General features: G+C 44.4%; 1 protein-coding gene across 6 annotated transcripts in view; it reads right to left on the reverse strand.

Moving 5' to 3' along the window:
* SLC14A2 (solute carrier family 14 member 2) overlaps positions 1-21,844 on the reverse strand; it is a 441,255-nt gene that overhangs the window by 13,920 nt on the left and 405,491 nt on the right. For 3 of the 6 annotated variants that reach the window (XM_019652890.1, XM_019652888.1, XM_019652889.1), the window contains 4 exons: positions 20,704-20,838; positions 18,872-18,921; positions 18,166-18,340; positions 1,475-1,597 (listed from right to left, as the gene is read on the reverse strand). In XM_019652890.1, coding sequence (XP_019508435.1) covers positions 1,475-1,597; positions 18,166-18,340; positions 18,872-18,921; positions 20,704-20,838 — 483 coding nt within the window. Of the gene's footprint in view, positions 1-1,474; positions 1,598-8,782; positions 8,993-9,510; positions 9,643-18,165; positions 18,341-18,871; positions 18,922-20,703; positions 20,839-21,844 lie in introns of those variants that run through there. The other 3 variants (XM_019652892.1, XM_019652891.1, XM_019652893.1) reach the window with 3 other exon arrangements.

Below are 21,844 nucleotides of genomic sequence, written 5' to 3' on the forward strand. Positions count from 1 at the left end.
CTCTTGTGGTCAAGTGTGAGAATGGCAGTCTGGGCTCTGGAATGCCCGGTATATTCAGACTGAATTAATTGGCTGTTCTCAGTCTGCAAACAGGAGTCTTCAGGGTGTCTAAGCTCTAGAAGAAATGCATCAAAAGTCACTGTGTTTCCACTTTTTTAAGAAGCAGGGGCTGCAAGCACCCATGTGGTTGGGAAGTTGCACTATGCAGGAGAAACAAATTAATTTTGGAAGCTTTGAAAGGAAAAGAAGGAAGCAAAGAGGAATCCTTGACTTAGAGGCCAGTGTGTGTCATATCCCAATGGACCTGCTGTTTCTGTCTGAAGCTCCCATCTCCCTGCCAGCTCTTCAGCAATTGTGACCCGCCTCCACCCCCCAGACTCCTTTGCATGGGGCTCTTGGCTAGGCCTACCCCTACCCCAGCTCCAAACCACTATCATAGGAGGATGTTTGGAGGGAGATTGTTAACCTTTTGAAGTAAGCCATGCTCTTTTCCACACCATGCCTGGGGCCCCTGACAAATACAAACTCCTGGTCTAGAGGGGCCCTTCAAATAATGCCCTCTCCACGTTGTATGATGTTTTTCCACATCTCTCCAGGTCCGTTTCTCTGGTTGGCTACTTTGGGTATGGAACAATGAAGCTCAGACAAATTGGAGCTTGAAAGTCACTAATGCATCTTCTGGGAAGCATGGGATGTTGTAAAAAGGACACTAACTCGGGAATCAGTTTTATCTGCTACAGTGCCCTTTGCCAGCTGGGTGACTTTGGGCAAGTTGACTGTACTCTATGGGGTTTGGGGGGGAAATTAGATTGCCCCTCTGCCCTGGTTCATTGTGAGGCTGCTCTGAAGAACCCCCCTCCCCCAACTCCCCACCCGACGCCTCCCTCTTTGCTACAACATGTCCTCAGCGTCTAAATCCATGTTTCTGGCTCCTCCACCTGCTCAGCTTTGACTGCCTGTTAGACTCCCTCCCCCCACCCCTGTCTTGGGCTTTGAGAGCGCCCTCCCCTCCATGCCTCTCCACCCCGGTTCCCTTGGTCTTGACATGTTCGCCACTGCTGTAGGAGAGAACTTTTTATCTCTAGCCTCCTAGACCGGTGGTTTTTGTCTTGGCAGCAAATGGAATCTCATGGAGAGCGTTTAAAGATCTTGAAGCCCACCCAGACCTCTCCCCAGAATTAGAGTCGCCTGGGATGGGATGCAGGTGATTCTAATGTACAGCCGACTGTGAGACCTCCCGGCCGAGCCTTGCCTAGCCGTACGGAGCCTGCTGCCTGTTCCAGCTCCAGGCTCCCACCCAGGGAGAGTCTAGACACTGGGGCCTGTGGCCGTCGTCAGAGGTCAGCTGTATTAAGAAGGAGCCCGGCCCATAAGAATGGCTCTCCCCAACAGCCTGTGATGCAGGTACTGCCATTATCCCATTTTAGAGGTGAGTAAATCAAGGCCCTGAGAGTGAGGGGGAGGAGACGCACACCTTTGCTCCTCCGCCGAATGGATGACCACTCGATGTGGAACACGCTTCTGGGCTTGGGGAGCACGGCCTCTGAGCCCTCATCAGCCTTGGGGCTCGTCCCGGCTGGCTGCTCCCCACCGCCACCTAGCCAGGGCAAAACGAGACAGGTCAGTGTCCCACCCTGGTCCCCACCCTGTCACAGCCAAGCAGAGCGTGCGGGGAAAAATCACATGCAGAAGCTGGAAAGGAAAGCGGTGCAGTCCAGAGCTGCAATAATCATTGCCTCAGTGTCTGTGTAAAACATCCAGCTTCTCTAAAACTTCCACCTCCTTTCCCCACTGAAACCATATTACACGCACGTCTATCAGTATCAAGAGAGAGATAAGTCAGCCTGCCTTATTTCTCTAGCAAGGAACTATCTAAGACCCACTTAACTGGACTTTGGACTGGCATGGGTGGTGGACCCTAGCTGACTGCCTATTCCCGTTCCTCAGCCAGTGCCTTGGCCTCCATCTGTGGCAGGGAGTGTGTGTGTGTCTGTATGTGTGTGTGTGTGTGTGTGTGTGTGTGGGTGTGTGGGTGTGTGGGGAGGGCTCAAAGCTGGCTGCACATTAGAATCACCTGGGTGCTTTAAAAATGCCAAACCTCACCCCAGACCAAATTAAAATATTAAAGTTTTTAAAATGCCCATAGCCTTTAAAATGGCTTTAATGTACAGCTTGAGCTGAGAACCACTGATCTATGTTCTTGGTACTCCAAGTGTGGTTCCCCAACCAGCAGCAACAGTATCATCTGTGAGGTTGTTAGAAATGCAGAATCTCATTTTCCACCCAAATTGATGGAGTCAGAATCCATATTTCATCAAGATGCCCTAAGTCATTTCTGTGCACATTAAAGTTGGACGAGGTAAGAGTCCTGTATCTGTGATCAGCTAGGAACACTCTGCTGTACCTTAATATTTTAAATTTACACACATGGGGAGAGCAAACACTCCTCACTTGGGACAGGGCTTCTTCAAAGTGTGGTCTGAGAACCGACGGCACCAAGTCACCTTGGAGGCTTGTTGAAATGCATGCCTTCATGCCCACCCCAGGTTGATGAGTTAGAGTATTTGTTGGTTCCAAGGTGTGCAGTTTGAACAGTTCCTGCTTGGGGTTCCAGTGCACATTAGAGTTAGGCAATTTAGTGGTTGCCTGGAACGGCAAGGAACACTCACACCACTTTGCACACTTTCTAAGTTAACTCACTTGGCCCTTTTAATAGTACCTAGGATAGGCAGACAAAGTCAGTATCTCTAGAGGTACTGTTCAAGCATCATTATCTTCATTTTTAAGCTCATTACATGAGTTAATGTACTGAGATTGTTGAATACCACTAAAAACAAATAAAATGAACACTTATCTTAAAAAGAAAATTGATAGGGTAGGCATTGTCATCTCCAAAAGATGGGAAACAAAGGCTTTGAATGATTTCTGAGGCAGCCTATAAACAGCAGGCCATGTGACTCCCAGCCCTCCACCCTTTTCCTGCATCTTTGCTGCCCAGAGTCTGGTTTGTCATAGACTAGCTTCACCGACTTCAAAGGGGGCTTGTTCGAAATGCACACTCTCAGGCCCCATCCCAGACCAACCAAATTGGAATCTGTTTTTTAACAAGATTCGCCAGCTGACTTATGTGCACATCAAAATTTGAAAGCGCTGGTCTAGATCGCACTGCTCATGTAGAAATGACTTCAGCAAAGCCCAGAACATATCAGGGTCGACAACCAGAGCGTGTTTGGGATATGTACAAGCAAGGACAGGCATTTGACTACACTCTCAGATTGGAAGGTAAAACGTGTGACCATGTCCCTTCTCTCCAGGCTCAGGACAGGGAAGAAGCCCCTGTTTCAGCATCTTGTCTGTGGGTCACTGTAACTCCTGGGGTTGGAGAGAAGGGACCCTGCACTTCAGAGATGCCTGGCATATCATTCCGCCCCGGGACACCTCTGCAGATGGGGTTCATGCAGGGGGACAAGGACCGAGGGGGGAGCATCGCATCACCTGACAAAGAAGGGCATTTTTCCATAACACCCATCCCCAGTGCACGTCTACCAGGCTGGAAGCACATCTCTGCCAGCCCATTGCTCCTTGTACTTCATATGCCAAGTGTTGGCCGCCCAGACACCCCCTGGGCAGAGCAACATTTTGATCTTAGCATCATAGACTCAGAACTGCATAGAGCTTCAAGATCATACCTCATATCCAGAGAAATCAACTAGCCCAAACCACGCAGTTCATTCATCATGGCCTAGCCGGAAAATGCAGCCAGGTCTCTTGACTCCCAATTCACCGCTCTATAGATGGCTGCAGAAGTCCTGGTTCACCATTCACACCCTAGCTCGGCAGGGCCCATATTGCAACGAGTTTCTAGAGCTGGCGTCCCAGTCACAGAAGACAAAAACAAAGGGCATCTCTCCTTCCTTTGCAAACATTCTTTGTCCTTGTTTGGGATCAGATGGGAGGTGGCACTAAGTACTAGGTGGGTTCTGGGCCTCAAGTGGCTGATAATGGAGTGCCAGGCATGCAGACCACCCAGGTAGGGCAAAAGCCCCTCAAAATATGCTGGCCAAGAGTTGAGAATGAAAGGTGGGAAAAGATGACATGGAGAAGATCAGAGATAAAGCAACCAATTTCCTGAGTCTGAAAAAAACTTAAAGCTAAGGTGATAGCAATTTACCGCCATCTTTGGGACTGATTGTCAGAACTTTCATAAAGAACAAAGGCAATTTCAAGACTATCATGAGCACATCCATCCAATGTTCCACTGATATGGTTGGGAAAGAAGACAACGACAATAACCCCGGCTGGGAACCTGAAGTCACTCATTTCTGCATGGGATTTTCAAAGTCGTGTAATGTCATTGACAGGTCCCTCCCTCATAGGCATGGCTCCCAGAAAGAAATGCACAGACCCCGCAGGGCTGACTTTGCAAACCCAACCTATAGAATGATGACAGATATCTCGAAGGGATACCAGCATCGACATCTACCAGCATCGACTCTCCCCTTACCAAGTATCAATGATGTGCTTTTGTCTGTGACCTTCACACTGGTGAGGTTGTTGACAGCCAGGGATATACCAGTTTGCCTTGGCACCCTGAGCACCTAGCAGGAGCCTGGTATACTTAGGCACTCAGAAGCATTTTGCTGAATGCATTAATGAGGGATAATTGTACTACCCATTTTCATTTCTGAGTGGTATAATGAACAATCATTGGATATTTCAAGACATTGAACTATTTAAAAAAATAATAAATCTCATCATAAATGTTAAATGTTCGATTAATATTCAAATAAAGGGGAGAATCTTTCAGAGGTTAACAAAGTCCTCGATAACCTGTGGGTAAACATTAGAGCTGAATAGCCCCTTGGCATGCCTGCGTGGTGTAAAAACTGCTGCCCTCTCCTACTCTAACAAGCCTTTTAAGGGTCCTCGTGCATGTAGTTTCACCCTGGGGGCCGTTCAGGACCATTTCAGGGGCACGGTCCCTGCCCTTGAGGATTGCCACCACCCATGTTTTCACAGGCAAGAGTCCAACGATGCTTTCCTTCCATTGACTCAGAGAAGGAAAAAAATAGTTAGGAGCCATCATGATTTGTTTGGAAGTGCGTTTTCTGGAGAATTAGTATCCCACAGTACTTACACCTCTACTGACGTCTAACGTACAGAAATGCCAACCATTCAGCTATCAGGGGTAAAAAAAGTTTTGTAGAAGAGTCCACCTGTCAAATATTAATACAATTTGGAAGCTTACTGCAATTTCTTTGAGGGGAACAAAAACAAACCCACACCATATATGACGTCTTCCAAAAGAGGAAAAAGATTTAGTCAATCTTTCTCAACATCAAGCTTTCCTCAAACAGGTCCATGCCTATACACTTTCCGCAAGTTCTTTCTCAAGTTTTGAATAGATTTCACTGTCTCCTGGAGGTGGATCACTTGCAATGCTCAACATATGGCACATCTGGGGCCTACCGTTAAGACCCATTTGTCATCCCTTCCCAGATCCCCGGGTCTCATATTCCTCCAGACTCCTGTTTGTGGACACACCCACACATGCCAAGGCAATTTCCTGGCTACTATGCCAGCATGACTTTTTTTGAAGTGACACATGGTATATAATTTGATTTTTTTTCTCTATCCAATTCTATCTACATGATTACACTTTGGCCAGAATTTGGGCCTATGTTTCCCCATGCAGAAGTTGAGCTTTGCACTATGACTTGTCATTTCCAGAGCTACTGTGTGTGTGTGTGTGTGTGTGTGTGTGTGTGTGTGTATGATATGAGTGCCTGTGGGTGGTAAATGGGATGGTATCTTTTTCTGTGAAGTTGTGTTCCATTGACATTTTCAAAGATCTTTCTATAAACTATCAGAGGCATTGAATGTTAGAATTGGAAAGGCTTTTGGGATGATCTAGTCCAGCTCTCTCATTTTACAGATGGGAAAACTGAGGCCTAGAGAAATGAAGTGACTTTCTGGAGTCCAGATAGCTATTGGCAGAGCCAGGAGTAAATAGTACACAGATTTATCCTGTCCCTTCCTTTACAGTGTAAGATTTATTTCCTTAAACTTTCCTTCTCCTTAGGGATTTATTTTTGATCTGTCAATTCGACTCAGCTTTTGAATGTGATGGCCTAATGAGGTACTCTAGAATCCATTCCTCTTTTCTTTGGGGGATTCAAGAAAACCCCCAAAGTCTTCCTGAGCCTTCCTAATATATCTGCACTGGGAGGTGAGTTGTGAGGGGGATGCACAGTATAAAAATGGACGCCAGGTTCATTGGAACCCTTGAGATAAATTACTGGGAATTCCCAATTTTTTCATCAGTCAAGGTTTAAAGCGGGTAGAGTTTGGGTCACTGTCATCCTGATAAGCGAGACCTCATCCTCATGGTAAATGCTTTAAACTCTCTTCCTTCCCACAGAGCTTACTAGTCGGCCAGTGGACTCGCCTAGATTTTGTTTGGTTTTGCTTTGTTTGTTTTTGGTGTCTTTGGCTCACTCAATGGAGAAGATGTTAACAAGCATAAATGAGTTGGGACCTCATTTAACCTCAAGATATCGCATGATAACTTCATACATGAGGTTAAAGAGCGCAACGGTCAGAGTAGACTATCTGTAACTGGGGTCACACCTGTCTGATCTGTTGCCAGAATGACTTTGCCCGTTGTTTCCCCTGTTCCTGCCCCAGCCTACACCCTCAGAACTGCATGTCTATATTGTCAGTCTCCTTGATTCTGATCTCCCCCGTTTCAATCCATTCTGTCTTTCAACCACTAGATCATATCATTATGTCACTTTCTTAATCAATAATCTACATAGCTCCCTATTGCCAAGAATGTAATGGTCAAACTCCTCCACCTGGCTGTCTAGATATTCCTCAGTATGGCTGATTTTCTGCCTTGGCACTCTGGCCTTATCACTAGCCCTCTGTGCTTTCTTCCGCTTCTCGCCTAATTTTTGTCCGCCCTTCAAGTTCTGGTTTATATTCTACTTCCTCCAGGAAGCCATTCTTGGCTTATTTGTCCATATGAATCATTCCATTCTTTGGATTCCCATTGCATTGGCAGAAGACTCTAGCCTCTGTCTTATGAAGTTAGGGCCATGGTGAAGTTTTAGACTGATGGTTACCATACACATGAAAAGTTACTAAATCCTTTCAAATCCAATGAAACTACTTGGAATGATCAATCCTTGACCAAGTGACCTTTGAGTCTAGGCATTAACAGAAGGAAACAGGCCCAGGGAGAAGTGACTTATCTGAGGCCACACATCTAGTCAGTTATGGAGACAGGTTTTGACTGCCTGGTTTTGATTCTTTACTCCTGCAATGTAGGTGTTTTACAGACAGTTGGAGCTTTCCCAAATGATATCAATGGACTTGTAACATTTTTATTTTTAAAAATGATCAATTATTTCATATCCCAAAAGGAGTAACAAAAGTTACCAAAACAAAAAACCCCCACAAAAGCCCACCTGTATATCATTACATTTGCGACACCCAATGAAAGGCCAAGGAAAGTTCTGGGCCATTGTACACCAGCTTCTTCTCTTGTGGCAACACTCCCATACTCCCTTTCTCTACATCCTGTTCCTCACCACCCCTGTCTACAGCAAACATAGCTAATAGATCATAGCATTTTCCCAATAAGTTTCAATTCCGACTCTGAATCCTTCCTAACACAACACTCCAGAAATCAATACCAATTAGTCAGAGTGGGCACTTGTGAGTAAACTTATTTTCCCCCTCCAACCTTAAAGGAAGGTATGGATGCTGCACAGGTTTGAGAGGAGGAGTATATCAAGGCTGGGGTGTTGAGAGCAGGCAAAAACCTGGTCACGGCACTTCTAAGTCTCACAGGACAGTCTTCCCTCAGCAAGTTCACCAAGTCTCATATTGTTTGGCACCAGTTTTGGAGGAAATCACATACCTTACAAGGTTGTCTGTTCTCTGATCAGATAACGTCAATATCCTGGAATGTTGTTCCTTACGGCAGAGCTATCTGTCTTCCAGAAACATCCACTCTGTAGCTACACAAATATGTCTACAGTAATCTAAGATGGCTGTGTAAGAGGGGCACCGAGAAGACAGGCTGTTAATCTGGGATGTTAAGATGTTTGTGGATTCCGAGATGGTCTAGTTCTATCGGCCTGTCTGTAGAAGGGCTCAAGACCTGAGGAGAGAGGCTAAAATGCCTGGAGCAGCGCCACCACCCTGGAAGCAGCAGGTAGTGACTCCTGGGAGAAGGGTTTCAAATTTGCCTCATTAGCATCCCACAGCTCAACATGGTGCTGCCCTCGGAACCATAAAATGTCAGAGCTGTGGGTTACAGAATTGTGGAATGGATGACAAATGATATGAAGGCTCATCCAGAGGGGAAGAGTGGTGGTAAAGGGATTTGAGGGCTGATGGATTAACCTGGATTCGTCACCAGGTGAGCAAGAAGAGCTCAGGGTTGTGAGTTAGGACACCTGGGCATTTGTCCAGGCCCTTTTATCACCTGGACAGGTCCCTGGACAAGCTGTGGTTTCCTCATCTATAAAGTGAGGGGTTTGAACTGTAGAAAAAGAGCTCTTCCAGTTTGAAGCTTCCAGAATCTAAACTCTCTTTAGAGTTCTTAATAAAGTTCCCCCTCCCCAAACTGGCCTTCCCCAGATATGACAGCTCAACAGAAGAAAGGAACAGGAAAAGATCAGCTTTTCCTGTTTTTCTTCCTTTGAAAAGTCAGATGGCCCTGTTGATAAGGGGGTCAACCGGACCCATTTCTCTCCCCAGGACCTCTTACCTGGGCTTCTCTTGATGTCCTGTGCAGGGCTGGAGGAATCTAGACCATTGGAATTTGGGAAGAAGCTTCTTTCTGATTGGGCGGTGTCTCTGGTCCCAACTCCAGGCGTTAGACTTCTCCCTCAACCCAAACGCCTTCACTTCCTGGAGCCCTCCAGCCCATCTTCTCGCTGGCTTTCTGGAAATTCCCTTTGCATTGCCTGGCACATGACTTCCAGGTAAGGAAGGGTACCATGGAGGAGGAGGGAGAGGAAAGACAAACGCTCTTTCTACAACTTGCTGACGCTCACTCTGGCCTTCCTGACAAAAGATTACTTCCTAAATTCCCTGGGGAATCCTGGCTCTGGCTACCATGGTTCCCTGACCTGGTTTGATCAGGCAGGTTTTCTTTAAAGGGGCAGAGCTGGGGATGTCTAACAGTAGCTTTCCTGTCCTCCTTCAGGTATTATCATCCAGTTATGCCTCTCATTAGAATTCTCGCTCTGGTATTTGCCTTTAAAGCAATCATCTAAGTGTTGTCTCCTCAGGGGATCAATTTGCCTTTCAACCTCAATAAACTCATTCAGTTCCCCATCCAGGCAGGGTACAGGCTGGGGAACAGTATTGCCATCAACATCTCGATGGAAATGTCTGGGCAGCCCAATACTAGATGCTGTCTTTCTGGTTCTGTGGAAACTTTTAGACCTTTCCTCCTTCTGACTTCTACTGATGGAAATCCTGGGGACTCACCATGGGACACTTTCAGAGCAAGAAGTGCATGGTCTAACCCCTGAGTCCAGAAAGGACGCTGAGCTCTATATATTAGGGAAGCCAGCCCTCCCAAGTCCCATGAGGCCGTGGTGTCTGGCAGGCTGGAGTTTGGGGAGGGGGCCCAATCCAAACATGTTTTGTTTGGCTTTGTGGTATAATGGGTCAAGCATCACCCCCTCCCGGGCTTGTGTACCCTTTTCCCCTTGGCCCCTCCCACCCTCCAGTCTATGACAGGGTGTGAGGTGGCTTACGCAGGTTCAGAAACAGAACCTCACACTGCGGAAATTAGCTACACCTGAGTAGACAAACTCCCCACTGACGTCAAAGCTCCCTCTAACCACTTTGCCAGGTGTTTTGGAACTGCCAACGAGGGGTCCTGATCACGGAGGGCCTTCAGAAGAAGGAAAGCAAACAAAAATGGGGGCTGTGGGGAAGGGGTGGGGAGAGAGGAAGCTGGCAGGCCCCCAATGCCAGGGACGGGGTGGGAACTGAGTGCAGACCAGTTCCCTGCACAGGGGACCTCCCTTGGTGTTACTAATTCAGAACTCATGGCTGTCTGCTGATGACACATTGCCTTGTCCCCCCGCTGGCTGGTCTCTTGGCTCAGTCCTGGATGCCCCATTTTCTTGCCCTCTTGCTCTATCCAGCCTCTCCTGAGGGCTCCTGCACTTCTTGCAGTTCCTTCACTCCAGTCTCCTAAGCATTCGTGTGACAAGTAACAGTGGGATGCTACTACCTATATACAACATGTCACCAATTGGAAAAGACAGGAAATGAGTACTCCTGAGGAGCCATCCAGGAGGTTCACAAGCCATTCCATGAGCCAAGTGGAACCACGGTGCTTGGAAATGTAGTGAGTATCAGTCACACACACTAGACACACAGTGGGGCAATCAAGTGCCCTCCTGGAAAGTAGAAGACCAAAATGGAATCTTGTCTCTGATAGGTCTTATTGAAGATGGCAGCTCAGATACCAATTGCTCCCAAGAGACCTGTCTATACCTACAGGTTATTTCCTTGAAGGCTCAGTCAATCAGAATATTCACTTCAGAACTAAGTTGTCTTCACAAAGCTTATGGCTTCCTTCAACTCTGCATTTCCAACCTCATAGAGGGAGGAGGCTGCTAAACTTGACCACTAAACTTGGAGAATTCAGATTCCTCCAGAGAAAAAGGCCACAGTTCATGAGGAATAAATGCAAGCTGAGCTAAAAATTCTCCAAAGAGCTACTTCCTTTACTCTGTTCTGTCCCAGCACCCTTTGCAGCTGTAGGAGGGAGCTAGGGACTCCTAGTTATCAATTCACAGAGTTTAGGGACTTTTTGGGCAAACTCCTCATCTCCCTCCTTGGGACCTCAGAAGCCTAGTTCCATTAGGAACAGAAGGATTCCCTATGGATTCATCTATCTTCTCTGAATGGCAAGAATCAGGAAAAGCCAGGCAAGACAAAAAAAAATCTCACATAAAAAGTGAAGGCCTTTAAAACTGCCAAACGAGACTGTGTTTTATTGAGTAGAAATCATAGCCACACCGAAACTACCAATCCTACCTGGTTTTTAGATTATAGCTGTCCCCAGGCTCTCACAACCTTTATGACCTGAGAAAACAAAGACTCATACAGGAAGCACAAACAAATTGAAGCACATGGGTTTGATGTAGCCACAGATACAGCCCAGGAAGATCAAGTTTCTTGATGGGCAGATCTTAGAGGATTGGCCAGGGGATCAGAACCCCCTGAGAGAGGAGAGTGATAGGAAGGAGAAGGTCAAGGACAAGGCATAGCTGAGTGATGTTGGTCCCTTAGCTTGCATCCACACAACCAACCATGTTGATCATTTTGGTCAAACTGACCAAATGGCTAACTGGTTAAGCTCTAGGAAAAGCTGTAAAGGCTACAATTGTATATTTTTGGTACAATTGATCTTTATGTTCTTAACTTTTTACCACCTCAGTGATACCCGCTCTTCATTCTTCTGCATGAACTCAGGGCCATAGAATCACAGAAACTTGGAGTTGGAAGAGAAAGTTTACAGTGGTCATCTGGCCTACCCCCACCTAAAGCAAGCGACCCCAACAGGCTTTCAGTACCTGCTCCTGCACCGCCAGAGCAGGGAACTCAGGGGTTCCCAGAACAGCCATTTCTTAGGCAACTTTCATTGTTCAAAAGCACCCCTCTGCACTGATTCAAAATCTGCCTGCTTGTCAGTCCCTCCTAGTGGTCCCTGTTCTATGCTCTGAAGTACTGTTGAGTAAGCTGACTTCTTCTCCCATATTGTGTTGCCTCATACTGCAGACAGTCATGGCCCCAGCCATTTCTTCTTTTCTCTAAGCCGAATACAGAAACTTTGTTATCATTCCTGATGAGACAAGGGGGCTCCAGATCTTAGTCACCCAGCTTGGCCTCATCCCAGCATACCAAAGATTCTCTTAAGATATGCCACCCATTTTTTTTTTCTTTGTATTCTCCCCTCCTTTTTCTTTCAACCTCTTCTCAGAAATGATTCCTTCAACCTAAGATACAAATGACTACTCATGCTTACTGTGTTACCGTCCCAGGACTGTTTATAGTTTAACAGGTTCAAAAGCCTAAAACTGAAGGGATGGCTGAGAATGTTTGGGCAGCAGGTAATGGCAAGATAAAGGTGAAAAGCCACAGATATTTCCTGGGTCCCTTAAAATCATGCTTGATACCTTTCCTTAAGAGAAGACCAACCCAACTAGATAATTCACTCAAAGTAATGAAATTAATGCTGTGAACTTATGTGGCTCAGGCAATTCGTGGTGTGATCTTCATTTTCACCTCAGGTGAGACTATTCACCTATCCAGGCAAATCCCCATAAAATGAATTCCTTGAAGTCAGGAACTGGTTTGATTCTTCTTGGTTTGTTGTCAAATGGGGCCTGAGTAACATATTAATAGTTCCTCATATAATGTCTTCTGGATGAATGGGTGAATGAGGTCATGCCACAAGGCAGAGTTCCTAGGAGCTTGGCTCAGGAAAGTTGGCAAGTATCCCTAAGTTATCAACCAATGCAGGGGCCCGTCAGTCATGGATTAGGGAAATAGGCAGAAATTTGGGGACGCAAGTTACCAGAAGCTGTATTTGATTTCTGGAGCAAGAGGAGATAGACAACAATGGAAAAATCATTTAAAGACACATGGAGATATTAAATTTTAGCTCCCATCCCAAAGATATGAAAAACATTATATGAAATGAAAAACATTACTTTTGAATTAAAAAATTCAACCATCTGTTGAAGTGAAGGAAAGAAAGGTTACTGTTGGGATATGAATCAGTGGTCTGGAAGATCAAATGGAGGAAATATCTCAAAGCAAAAACACAAATGGTAAAATTTGTGAAAGAGATAAACAACTTGGATCAGGGATCAGGCAGACCTGACATATGGATAGGAGAAAATCATACAACCTTCTAGAAAGAAAGAACAGGTTGTTTACAAAGGGAAAAGAATGAGAAGCCAGAAACACTTGGAAGCCAGAAAATGAAAGCACAACAGCTACAGGCAACTGAGGAGAAGGCTGTAGCCCAGGGACCCCAGCCTGAGCCAAAATGTCATTTATTCACTAGAAGAAAGAAACTGTGGACATGCAAACAGTCAGAGAACATGTCACCTGTATTCCTTCATATATTATTGGAAGAAACACTCAAGAAAGAGTCCTAAACAGGTAATTAATGAATCAGAACAAAGATCACAAAACAGGGGAAGGTGAAGAACATAGGAAATGGTGATAAAAGGTAACATGTCCAATATAAATAGTAAACTCAAAATGGACAATGATAGAATTACTGGGAATGTGTGATTTAGGGGCTAAGAAGGATTCTTGTAAAAAAAAAAAAGAGAGGAATATTGCAAGGGAAAAAAATAAAAAATGATAAATGATCTTAGCAAAATCTAAGGGTGGGAGATACTGGAGAAGTAAAAGTGTGTTAGGGACAGGATGGGGGGCTGGCAAGGAGAATTGTGAAAGTATTACAAAGGTTTTCATTCTCCAGGGTGAGGAAGGCGCACTGGAGAAATAGGACATCTTGCCAGGCTAAATTATTTGGCATCTTATTTTTATATAATAATAGAGAAATATACTTTTGATTACAAGTGTTGGGAAAGAGGTGGCAACCACTAGTGGAATGGAAAAGAATAATAGACCTTCCAAATAAGCAAAGGGAAGAAAGAAAAAGATAGTAACATGATTAAAGGTGCAAAATAAAGAAAGTGAAAAAGCGAAAGCAGTAATGGAAAATAAATAGTAAAAAATAAAGTGGAAGAAATAAAACAAGTGTATTTATTGATTGTTATGCTAAATATGAAGAGGTTGGATTATCCTATTAAATTAAAACATTGATGTGTGTTATTTCTAAGAACTATAGTTAAATGAGTAATAAAGTTAAAAGAAAATCATAAAGGCTAAAACAAAGGGATAAGAAAATACCAGGGATAAGGTATAAAACAAAAGGGATAAGAAAGTAGGTGTGGTAACATTAATGTCAGATATGTTAGAATGAGGTTAAAAGCACTAACAAGGATAAAAATGGTAGTTTGTAATAGTAAAAGAAAAAATTTATGAAGAATCAATAACAGTCAACAGACATAAAAAAATATAGTTGCTAAGTATGAGACCAATGTTTTAGAAATGCAAAGAGTTTAATAAAACCATATAATTATAGTTGAATTTTAATAAACCCTTTTCAGTATTAAGATCTCTTAGACAAAAAATAAATAAGCACATAGAATTGAATGATGCAATTAATCAGTCAATTTAATATATATTTTCTTCAAATAAAAATTTTGCATTTTATGTGTCCAAAATCAATCAAGTACTTGGCTACAAAGAAAAATTTATAAAGTTTTAGAATAGAGATTTTACAGGCCATATTCTTTTCTTATAATCCAATAAAACTAGATATAGAAAGTTTAAAAATATCAAAAGATCCTAACTGCTAGAAATTAAGAAATACATTCTTAAAAAACACTTGGATCAAAAAGAAATTAAGACTAAAATTACAAACTATTTAAAAACTTATTAAAGTAGAATACTTTATTCCAAAACCTATAGTACACAGCTAAAGCTGTACTCAGGGGAAAAATAATAGTCTTAAATGCTTTCGTTGTTAAAGGAGAGAGATCTAAAGTGAAGAAACTTTACATCAATTTTAAAACATTAAGAAAAGAACATTTAACTAAACCACAAGAAAACAGAAGAAAAAAAATCAGTAAAATAGGAAACAAACCAAAACAAGTATAAAGAACAAACAAATTTCAAACTGCTTCTTTGACAAAGCCCAATAAAATGGATGAACCTCTCATAAACCTGATTAAGAAAAAGAGAGAGCAAAATTACATAAGAGTAGAAATTACACAGGAGACAAAGCCACAAATACAGAAGAGACTGAAATGATTATGACAACATTTTGAGTAACTCTATGGCAACAAAAATTGAAAACTAAAGAAAATGGATTATTTCCTAGGAAACAAACTCTCAAGTTTGACCACGAAGAAATAGAAAACTTGACTATATTAATTATCATGGAAGAGGTTGGAAAGATAATTCGAGGTTGATCATTTAAAATTGCAACAGGACAGCACTGTTGACCCGCTGACAGTAGACCTCTTCAGTGTAGGAGAGAAGATGAAAATGGGAGGAGGAGATGGTGAGACCAAAGGAAGAAGGGGTGAGAAGATTTGGGGAGGGGACAGAAAGGAGGGGTGTGTATGACAGAAAAAGAAAGTTAAGACAGAGTCTCCTCTAAAGCTGCCTTCTCCCCAGACCCACACTTACATTCTTACTTTCTTTAATGATTGCTTCTTAATGTTTATCCATAAGTATTTATGTTCAACTATCATTTATACAACCAAGAGCTACTGCCAGTTGTTTGGGGTGATAGTAAGAAAAGCTGGGATGTGGGCCCCAAAGCCCTTCTCCTTCCCTCCTGGTGGCCTGCTCCTATTCAACCTCATGTTGGTAATGAGAATCTGAAAGTTTAGGGCTTTTCTGCTACTCATTTAGGGGGCCTGTGAGATGGGGAAATGCTGGTGAAGGTGGGACAAGATTACTCGGGAAAGCTGTCTTGTCCCATTAGACTATTTAGCCTTCCCTCAGGGGACATCTGGGTATCTGTCCATGGCCTGTGGACAGGGTAAATTGCACTGGGTAGACTTTTCTTAGAGGGTTGGGGATTTTCACTTTTGCTCCACACCTATCCATGCCCACGAGAGAGACACAGCACTTGCCCACCAGCCTGGCTTAATGAGATTTGTTCTGCCTCCAGGGGGAGCTTGTTTAACCACATTTGGGAAATACCATCAATTTTCTGCATCTTAGTCCAAAAAGATGATTTTAAAACATTTATCACTCCTGTATGACTTCTCTTGGCCAACTAATTCAGTGACTAATAATACTTCAGGCATTTCTTTCTTATATCAGACTAGTAGATAATTTGTTTTTTTATTTCTACATAAATATCTGGCCATGTTCATCATAGTGTATTACAGAATTTTGGGGGCCCTGTGGTTTTTCCAGACTTGCTGGGCATATTTTTTTCCTTTTTCTGACCACTTAGCTTTTATCCATTTGTCTTCAAATTAGTTTGACAGCTTATAATACAGTTAAATTTAATTCTTAGGGCGGTTAAAGTGGGAACTTCAGAGAAAAAAATACCCCCAAACCAGATGGCTGCAACCAAGGTGGTACCTTATAAATGACCAACTATGAAGTGGGGTGGGAAGAGAAGGGAAAAGATAATGTTGTCTAAGTGCGCTGAAAGAATTTTTCACATCCAACTAGTTTTCCTTTCCTGGAAATCCAATGAAAGACAGTTTTCATCAGAACCAATTCTTGGGTGGAGCTTCTCAAGGGCTTAATGGAGTGGGGAGGGGATTTCCTAGGGCAATTTGTGGAGTTGTCTTTGGTTCTATTATCTCTTGTTAGAATACCTTGGGGCATCTTCCCTCCATTTTGGGTAATTGAGCCCCATCTGGAAGCCTGGAGGGAACTGAAGTCCTCATCTTCCCTATAGAGCATTCATGCATCATAGATTGGGGGGACCACCTGGTCTTCACACTCCCTTCCAACTCTGAGATGCTATAAACCTCCCTGCTCTTCCTCCTGGAAACTCCTGCCCTGAAGCGTCATAGTTTTTTCTTCCTGTCCTGGTGGTGCACCTGGTCATGTGCACCTCGTGGCAGAGGGAAAATCAGAGTGAGGGGGCTGAGGATGGTGAACCTTAGGAGTTGTGCCTAGACTTTTATGTGGAAGGAGGGCCAGTTTAAAACTGCACCCCTAGTGCACATCTCCGGATCTGTCGATTTTCTGAGAGCCTCAGGGCAGATCTTCCTGACTCTGGTCATGTTAATTTTATTCGACTCCCCTCCATGCCCTAAGAACCTTCACACTATCGCCCAGCATATAAATGCCTTTGTGGCTATATCTATTGTAAAATAGCTAGTGGTGTCCTTTGGACCTGCCCACTGTCCATCAGCTCCTAATTATTATTGTGGTGATCATGTATAACAGGCTCCGGCAAACCACCGCTTGTAGGCCAAATCTAGCTTGCTGTCTGTTTAATAAAGTCTTATTGGAACACAACCATGCTCATTCATTTACATACTAAGGATGGTTTCCTCTACAATTGCAAAAGAGACTGCATGGCCTCCGGAGCTGAAAATATTTGACCCTTTCTAGAAAAAGTTTGTCAACCCCTGATTTATAGATAACTAAAGACTGAATGCAAGCTAATGACTATATTAATTGGGAAGCCAAATTATGAAATTCATAGATAATTCTTTGTTCTCCTACAGTCAATTCTAATCATTTAAGTAGCATAGACTTCATAGAGCCTTTAACCCCACAAGCAAATAGGAAAATGAAATAAATTTCCCCAGCGTTTCACACACCGAGCTCAGGTACTTTCCTCAACTGAAATTTCTGCGCAAAGTTGCTGGTTTGAGCTACATTGAGAAATGCTTATCCTCCATAATAAAAGTCCTATACAGAATTCTAATTGATGAATTCCTTCCTGCTATGGAATAGCATCTTGCCCTTTACTCTGAATGCTTGAGACTCCCTATTTAGACATGTTCGGTGCCTTAGTTGTCCATGTTTTGACTGTCACTGTGAAATTCTTCTCTTTTATGTAAAGCTGGATGTGTCCATCAGCCATTAGCTCTGTGCACTATGGCATCTTCAATTCTTTGCACATGTCCCCTGAATTTTCACCCACTCCTTGTCTGCCTAGGTACCACTCAGCAAGTTCAATTTTACAGCATCTATTATTTAGTTAAGCATGCCAAGAAGATGACCTCCTAACCACCTCCCCAAAAGACTAGAATACAAATAATGTTTCTATTTTAAGTCAATGACATTTAAAACACATGCTTTACTCCTAACTCCAGCAAGCTCATTACCAACTTCCTCTAATGTTACATGATGGATAGTTATGGTGATTTGGGCATGGAGAGAAAACCAGCACCAGGAAAGAGAGCTACAGGTGTGTTTGGTCCCACACAGGTGTAAGGAGAGGCAAAGGTGAGTGCTGCAGCTGATTGACCCAGAAATGAGACCACAGGGAGCAGACACAAGGTCCAGGCATAGGGCATTTCTGCCTGGAACTTGGTTAGTCACCGCTGGGGGCCTTCTCTTCTTCACTGCTCTTCACTGTTAGGTAGTAGATGCGGTTCGCCTCTGGGTAGGTGACTTTGCTGAGGGGAAGCTTGTAGATGGCAGGGTTGTTTGTTGTCAGGAGCAGGAAGATGAGGGTGGAGAGGCAGAAGGCCCAGGTGCCTGGTGGCACACCAACCTGGAAACGAAAGCACTGGGGTCTGAAAATGTTCCTAGGCTCCAGGGACCCTGGGGGAGAAGGATGTGATGGGGTTGAGGATGGAGGTCCTCCCCTAGTGACGACATTGATGCCTGACCTCATAACATCAGAGTAGTTGGCCTTAGGAATTTGAGGTGTTGTCGCCTTTGCACACAATCAGAATCTCTTAATTGATGGGGCTGAAAATTGGCCTAAGAATGAATGCTCTCCCACATCCAGCCAAACATAAGCACTTTTATCTGTCCATCCATCTTCTTTACTGCTGGTTGCATCACTTTCTCTTACACACACACACACACACACACACACACACACACACACACACACACCCCTCAGAGGCACATGTATGTAATTGCCAGTCCTCTTCTCCACAAACTCTGCATAAACCTTAACAAAGGCGTTGTGTGAGTACCAGCTACCATAACCCATTCAGGATTCTCCCACAAGGTCCCAAATGTGCTGAAGCTCTGGCTGGGGAAGGGCATGGTGTTCAGGAGAATCCAAACTTACCACCGCCATTATGTTGGAGAGGGCCGCTCCCATGTATGCGCAGAACAGGGCTGTGGAGGCACAAGGACCATCGAGTCAGCTTCCCAGGGCCCGCCCCCCACCCCTCCCCAACAGCAGGGGTCCCAACCTGTCTCCAGCAGCCTCAGTGTCTACACCACATCCTGACATCAGGCATGTTTGGCTGGCATTATTGGTTATCTTTGCAGGTAGGTGTGGCCCATCTCCCACCAGACTGTGCATTCTCTGAGAGCAGAGAGTAAAGCTTACATATCCTTTTCCCCCCTCCCACTTCCTTGGTGGCCTTGTACACAGTCAGTGGTCATTAAGCATATTTTGCTTGTCCACGCTAACCTTGGGGATGGTCTAGCATATGCTGGATGGCGGGAGGATTACCTGTGTGGGGGGTGAGTGGTCAGACCATATGAACTCCAGATAAGGTCCCTCCTGTCCAAGATTCTGAGTGACCATGATGCTGTCATACCATCACCAAGTTCCATTAGAGCTGGACCTTATTGGGTCCCTGAGCTCATCCCTAGGAGCCAGGTATCTGGGTTCAACCACAGGATGTAGACCCTTAGGAGAATTAGGGGAGCTCTGCCACACCCCTGGTGCCTCTGGATAAGCTCCTTCTGACCCTGCTTGTAAGCTTTTTCTGTTTCTCTGCCCAGAACACCTTCTTTCCCTCTTTGCCTATCCAATCCCACCCTGAAAGTGTTGAGATAAACCCCAGCCTCCCTCTGAAGCCTTCTCTGATGGTTCTAGCCACAGGAATCTGGCACTTCTCTGGAGGCCAAAGGCAGTTACAGTCTGAACTTCAAAATACCTGGCACTTTTGACTTAACAAATATTTACGGAGCTCACTGTCTCCATGTTCACCCTCGTGCTGGCTGCTGAAGGGGATACAAGAGACATAAAAGTCACTTTGAGTTTCTGCACTTAAGTGGGAAAAAACAAAAACAAAAGAAAAGCTCTTCTGGATGCTAGTCTGCCTTTTACTCGTCTCTCGTTTGCTTATCAAAGCTCTGCTATTTCCAGAGAACGTCAGCAACCCCAAGACAAGAAGGCTGGTGGAAAGATGGGACTGGGGTTTTGAATCTCACTTCTGCCATTAATAGCCATGTTCTAGGGCAGTTTTGTTAACCTCTCTGAGTCTCATGTCCTCATCTGTAAAGTGGGGCTCACAATCTATGCCTGGTAGTAATCTTGGGAGGATTGAGTGAGTTCATATATTTATAAAGAACAGAGTGTGAGGCTGGGTGCAGATACAATAAGGACTGTAACCAATTTCTCTTTGGACACAGCATTCTCTATTGACTCTATGGAATTCAAGTTTCCACAGAGCTGTGTTATAATTTTTTTAGAACTCGGCATTCCCGATACACCATCTCACTGGATCTTCCCAACAGTGTTTTAGACATCACAACGTTAATAACTGTGCCATGACTTCTCTTCTATTAGACCATGTTTTCATGAGGGTGTGGTCACCACTGTATGTTTCATGCCTCGCCTAGGGACTGGCACTTAGTGGCGCCCTACAAATAATTGTTGAATGAGGGGTTACTGAGAGCAGGAATGCTGCCACTAGCATATGAGGGAATGCATGTGTGACCGCCTTGTAAATTTTCCAACGCTGTGTGTAAATATAATAACAGTAATAGTGATTGTGACGCCATCTGACAGAGGCGGAATCTCAAGTTCCCAAGCTGTTAAAGACCCAAGTCACTGGTGGTGCTCAGTTCTGATGAGTGGTCCCATGAGTTTCACATCACCAAGGGCAGGGGCGAGGAAAGGATAGCAGAGTGACTTGGTTGTCAGTGTTCCCAAATACCCACCACAGATGAGGGCCAGCAGGTGAGTCTGCCAGGTAAGGGCGTAGAACATGCCCCCAATGGCGATGCAGGAGAGGACGCAGTTGTAGCTCCAGAGGCCCATGTAGATCATCTCGAAGGGCGTGGCCACTGTCAGGGCTGCGGGACAAGGAGTGGTGTTTCTGGCTGGTTCTGAGCCACGGCACAAAGTCACCTCGTGGCTGGTACCAGGACTCATGGTGGCCTCACTCTGGCCGTTTCCCTCCACAAGCCCTACTCTACTTATCAAAGGAGCCTCTACAAATGGCATCCGGTCTTAGGAAACCACCAGTGGAAAGAGAACGGTGGTTTCCAAACTGTTTTTCAAAAACTTTACACAGAGGTATGACTACTTCCAGGGTGAAGGGAGGCTGGAGTTGTGGGACTCCAGGCCCTCCCAACTCCTTAGGCCAGAGCAGCTGCATTTTTTGCAAGAAAGATGTCAATTGAAAACATTCCGCTTCAAACAGGTGGAGAGAAAGTATATATGTACACATATAGGTATGGAGTTAGAGAACTGACACAACAAATGGGCTCGATGTGAACAATAGGTGAATCTGGGTAAAGAATGTATGGGAGCCTCTTGTGCTACTTTTATTCTTGTAATTTTTTCGATGTTTGAAATTATTTCCAAACAATTTTTTTTTAAAGTTCTGCTTCCAGGACATTTTTGAAAAATATTGGAATAAGTCAACAGGCTCCTGTTCCCAATTCCCCCAACTCTAATTTCTGACTCTCTGTCTGCATATGCCTCTATAAATGTGTGTACATACAGATACATATATGCAGAAATATTAAATCACATTTGTCAAACGGCAATCCAATTTTTGAGGAAATGTTTTTCTTTTAGTTTACTCGAAATTTCAAAGGTGGGATCACTTATGCCCCAGCCTGGTTTGCCCCTGCCTCCTACCCCCTCCCCTCACTCCTCAGTTTCTAGGGGCTCAGTTTGCAGGCCAACCTGTCTTTATCCCCCTTGCACCCCTGCATGCGTCCTGCTACTGCAATCTGCTGCCTTTGGAGGGTCAAGAAAGGGAAAAGAAGTCCCTAACCCTGATAGTGTTTAAAAATTCCAGTGAAAAAAAGTCAGTTTGGAATATTTGCTGTGTGTGTGTGGGAGACCAAC

The sequence above is a fragment of the Hipposideros armiger genome, unplaced genomic scaffold (genome assembly GCF_001890085.2).
Source record: "Hipposideros armiger isolate ML-2016 unplaced genomic scaffold, ASM189008v1 scaffold_189, whole genome shotgun sequence".
Lineage (NCBI taxonomy): Eukaryota > Metazoa > Chordata > Mammalia > Chiroptera > Hipposideridae > Hipposideros > Hipposideros armiger.